This window comes from Vigna unguiculata, chromosome 7 (genome assembly GCF_004118075.2).
Source record: "Vigna unguiculata cultivar IT97K-499-35 chromosome 7, ASM411807v1, whole genome shotgun sequence".
NCBI lineage: Eukaryota > Viridiplantae > Streptophyta > Magnoliopsida > Fabales > Fabaceae > Vigna > Vigna unguiculata.
In genome coordinates this window covers 10,187,215-10,191,534 of record NC_040285.1, presented here as the reverse complement: position 1 = coordinate 10,191,534, position 4,320 = coordinate 10,187,215, and the positions used below count along the sequence as shown (strand labels likewise).

Here is a 4,320-nt window from a genome sequence, read left to right as displayed (position 1 = left end):
GTTACATGGGAGCAGATGGTAATGCAGGTGAGCAGGTGGATACGTAGAGACGGAGTGGGGATCTTTCAGGGATTTTGTTATCACCAGTTTTCATGTTGGACCATGGTTTTCTTTGTAATAATTATACAAACAATCTTAATCGTATTACGCATTTTACGACTATTTTTATTTATGTTAACGCGTTGAACATCGATACTTAAATTTTTCCCGCGTGTTTTGTGAAATCGCGCTTAATAAATGAGGCTGTGACATAATTTATTTTCTTATTTATTTTTAAAAGTAATTTCCGGCCAAGACGTTACACCAACCCTTGATATGAAGCATCATAGTACACTTCAAATGTTTTCTCAATATCAGGAATTACTAGCATTGGGGCGGTAGTCAAACACCTCTTCATGTCTTCAAAGCATTCCTCACACTTTTCAGTGCAAGAGAATGGTTGGTCTTTTCTTGTGAGCTGTGTCAATGGATTCACCTTCTTTGAGAACCCTTCCACAAATCTTCTGTAATATCCTGCCAAGCCCAAGAAACTTCTCACCTCTGTCATTGTCTTAGGCCTCTCCCACTTAAGCATCGTCTCAATCTTAGCCGAATCCACTGCAATACCCTTAGCAGAGATAACATGTCCAAGAAATTGTACCTCTTCCAGCCAAAATTCACACTTGGACAACTTCCTATACAACTGGTGATCTCTGAGTATCTTCAACACAACTCTCAAGTGATCAACATGCTCTTCTTTCGTCTTTGACTAAATGAGGATGTCGTGTATGAAAACAACGACAAACTTATCTAACCAAGGCCGAAATATTCTATTCATGTAATCCATGAATATCGCCGGTGCGTTTGTTACTCGTAATGCCCATACCTCGACCTGAACGCCGTCTTCTGTACGTCTGATAAGTGTGATAATTACCTATTGTTTACACTTCTTAGAACCTCTTAATTGTCTTTTATTCATGTATTTTTGTGTTAATCTCATGAAAGAATTTAGGATTTTGTTATTTATTTCAAAAACATGTTTACTTTGATGTTTGTGGACTTTTGTAGAAAAGAATGGAAGATTGGAAAAAAATTCACTAGTTGCTGCCTGGAGCCATTAGCCCAGCTAGCTGGATGTACTCGCCCAGCTAACCAGACTCACTAGCCCAGCCATTAGCCCAGCGAGGAAGGCTCTCTAGCCCAGCGAGAATGAATGTTGGCCCAGCGAGTTTATCTTTTTGCTCAAACATTAAAAGTGTCGAGACTCGAACAAAAAGACAGTTTTTGGTGGGAGGAACACTGCTGGAACTCAAAACGAAGGCAGAGACATTTCTGGAGCTTAAAGGATCAATCTTTCTTCATCCATTCTACCATTTCAACTCCATTTGTGCTCTAGATGTATAGGAGTAGCTAAACTCCATCTCATTGGGGTTGGATGTAATGTACCTAAACTCGTTATAGTTTCATCTATGCAATAGAATCTCTTTCACTGTTTTTGTGTTCTATCTAAATTATTTTCGTGCATGATGGAATATCTATGCGTTTTGGGTGGTATCTAGTCATTGGAAAGTGTTTTGGAACCCTAGACATGGATAGAACAACCTAAAGATTTGGTTCTAGACATAGACCAAAGCTTTTGGTCATTCTAGACATCGTTTTTAATGTGTCTTTTGTGTTTAAACCTCTAAGGGATTAGTAATTTTTACATAAAAGTTCAAAACATACCCCTAAGGAATTAGGGATTGAATACCTTTGATGTCAATGCTTGAGTAGATGAGAGATTTATATTGTGAGGTGCTTGCTTAGAGTTTTGGTCATGAATTCCAACCCCAATGAGTCTTTGCCTTGGTATTTTATCACTTTAAAGTTTAGAAATCCTTATGTTTTCACTTGTTTCGAATTAATCAATGGTTACATTCAACGCTTAAATTAGTAAGTACACCTAGTTAACTAAACAAACGCAATTTCCGTGGGAAAACGATACTTGGACTTACCATTTTTATTACTTGCACGACTTGGTACACTTGCCAAAGTCATAACAACGTCTTCCGGCTTGACTAAGATCTGATGATATCCAGATCGTAAGTCAATTTTGGAGAATACTCCTGCTCCTTTCAATTGATCGAGCAGATCGTCAATCCTCGGCAGTGGGTACTTATTCTTGATGGTTAATTTATTCAGCTACCGGTAATCCACTCAAATTCTTGAGCTCCCATCCTTCTTCTTCACTAAAAGAACCAGAGCTCCCCACGGTGACGCAGTAGGCCAGATAAACTTCTTCTCAAGCAGATATTCTATTTGCCTCTTGAGTTCTGCCAATTCTGCAGGCGCCATTCTGTATGGAGTCATAGACACGAGACCTACACCAGGAACTAAGTCAATGGTGAAGTCAACGTCTCGGCTCGGCGACAATCCTGGTACTTCATCCGAAAACACATTTGCGTACTCATTTACAACAGGAATATTCTAAATCATCTCCGCTGCGCTTTTCTTTTCTGGTTTTGCCATCACCATAAAACAAGTGGCCTCTTCTTGCAGTGCTCTCACAGCTTCTCGAGTTGAGATAAACTCCAACCCTTCATGTTCTGGGAACACCAAACTACGCCGTCCACAATCAATTATGATGTGATTATTGGATAGCCAGTCCATTCCCAACATTACATCCAGTCCCTCTAGAGGTAAGCACACCAAGTTCACCTTGAATCTGCGACCTGCCACTTCCATTAAACACCCAACGCAGACTGAACTGGTAGCTACCTGACTCGAGGAAGGAGTCAAAACAAGCAAATCACATCCCAAATCACGTTTCTCCAGATTCAATCTCCCCACACATGCATTAGAAATGAAAGAATGTGTTGCTCCAGAGTCGAACAACACTAAAACTGACTGGCCAATCAACAAACAAGGCTCGAGAATAAGGTTACCTGATTGGGTAGCCTTTGTGGAGGTCATAGCGAAGACTCTTCCTGCCACTCTAGCTCTTTCTGTTGGGGATGTTGTTGGCTTCTTTGCACCAGTACTCTTCTTCTCCGGACAATTATTGGCAAAGTGGTCCGGTTTGTCGCATATGAAACACTTGCGACGATCACCTGATCCTCCTACTCCACCAGTTAGCTGAGGGCAATTTCTCTTTAAATGGGGTCCACCACACTGGTAACAAGTGGGAACCTGAGAAGTCTGTGGTCGGCTATAAGGCTTCTTCATCTGCCTAGCCTCTGCAACATTCTTTTGATGTCGACTCGTGGAATTTGGCCCTCTTTCTAGAAATTCTGCACTCTTGGCTTGTTCCACCAAGACTGGAAATCTTCTTTCTCTCGGATGAGTAACCACCTTCTTCAGTTCGTGTTTGAGTCCCTGCTCAAACTTAAGGCACTTCCACTCTTCAGTAATTTCCTGGGAATAGAACCTTGCCAGGTGCTCGAATTTATTAACATATTCTTGCACCGACATATTTCCCTGTTGCAAGGCCAAAAACTCAGCTTCTCTGTCCTGCTTAGCTGTATCAGGAAAGTACTTCTCTAGGAAGTGAGTCCTGAAGTTGGCCCAATTCACTGGTTCTTCCCTCGTTTGCATTTGTTGTCGCATACCTGCCCACCAGTATTCAGCATCATTATTCAGCAGATATACAGAAAACGCCAGCTACTATTCGTCAGCACAATTCATCACTCCAAATATCTTCTCACACTTGCGAAGCCAGGCATCAACTTCGTCTGGAGTGGTCCCACCTGTGAATTCTGTGGGCTTATGGCGCAAAAAATCCTCCACTGTCGGCACTCTCACTGGTGTAATTGCCACTCTTGGCTGTGCTGGAATAGAATTTTGCATTGCATCCACCATCCGATGAATGGCTTCTGCAATCTCGTCAGCACCATTAGAATTTCTCCTTCTCCTGTGAGTTGCCATTGCCTGGATACGCCATATATTCACCTATTAAACATCACTCCATCAGTTTAACAAACCACTACCTTCTTAAATTTAAACACACACAATAACATGCACAAACATAGCAAGCTCACTCCCCAAAAGCCCAAAAACATTTTTCAAAAACATTTTCAAAACTTTTGCTCTGATACCAACTGTAACACCTCTAAGAATATTACTTTTAAATAATTTATAAATGAATAAATAAAATGAAATAAAACACCATAATATTATTAAAACCTCATTTATAATCACCTGTTCCCAAAACGCGGGAAAATTAAAACCATGTAATCGTATACCTTAAAAAAAATATCCAAGGATAACAGTTATTACATCTCATAAAACGACTAACTACAAACTGTTTGAAAACAAGAAAATGTCCAATTCTTAAAGTCTTCAAAAATTCCCCATGTAGTTCCG

The 4,320-nt window shown here is 40.4% G+C and overlaps 1 protein-coding gene across 1 annotated transcript; it reads right to left on the bottom strand.

Annotated features, from left to right (window-relative positions):
* Positions 1-298: 298 nt before the first annotated feature.
* LOC114191150 (uncharacterized mitochondrial protein AtMg00860-like) lies at positions 299-2,313 on the bottom strand. Its single transcript, XM_028080331.1, has 2 exons — positions 2,218-2,313; positions 299-748 (listed from the first exon to the last, which is right to left on the bottom strand). Exons 1-2 carry the CDS (start codon positions 2,311-2,313, stop codon positions 299-301), a joined length of 546 nt encoding a protein of 181 aa, XP_027936132.1.
* Between the last annotated feature and the right edge of the window lie 2,007 nt (positions 2,314-4,320).

What these genes read in the sequence shown, in the direction of transcription:
- LOC114191150 (XM_028080331.1), bottom strand. Translation starts at nt 2,313, where the DNA reads ATGGCGCCTGCAGAATTGGCAGAACTCAAGAGGCAAATAGAATATCTG. An exon ending in CGTCACCGTGGGGAGCTCTG is followed by an intron (nt 749 to 2,217) that starts GTTCTTTTAGTG and finishes ATCCTCATTTAG; the next exon opens with TCAAAGACGAAAGAAGAGCA.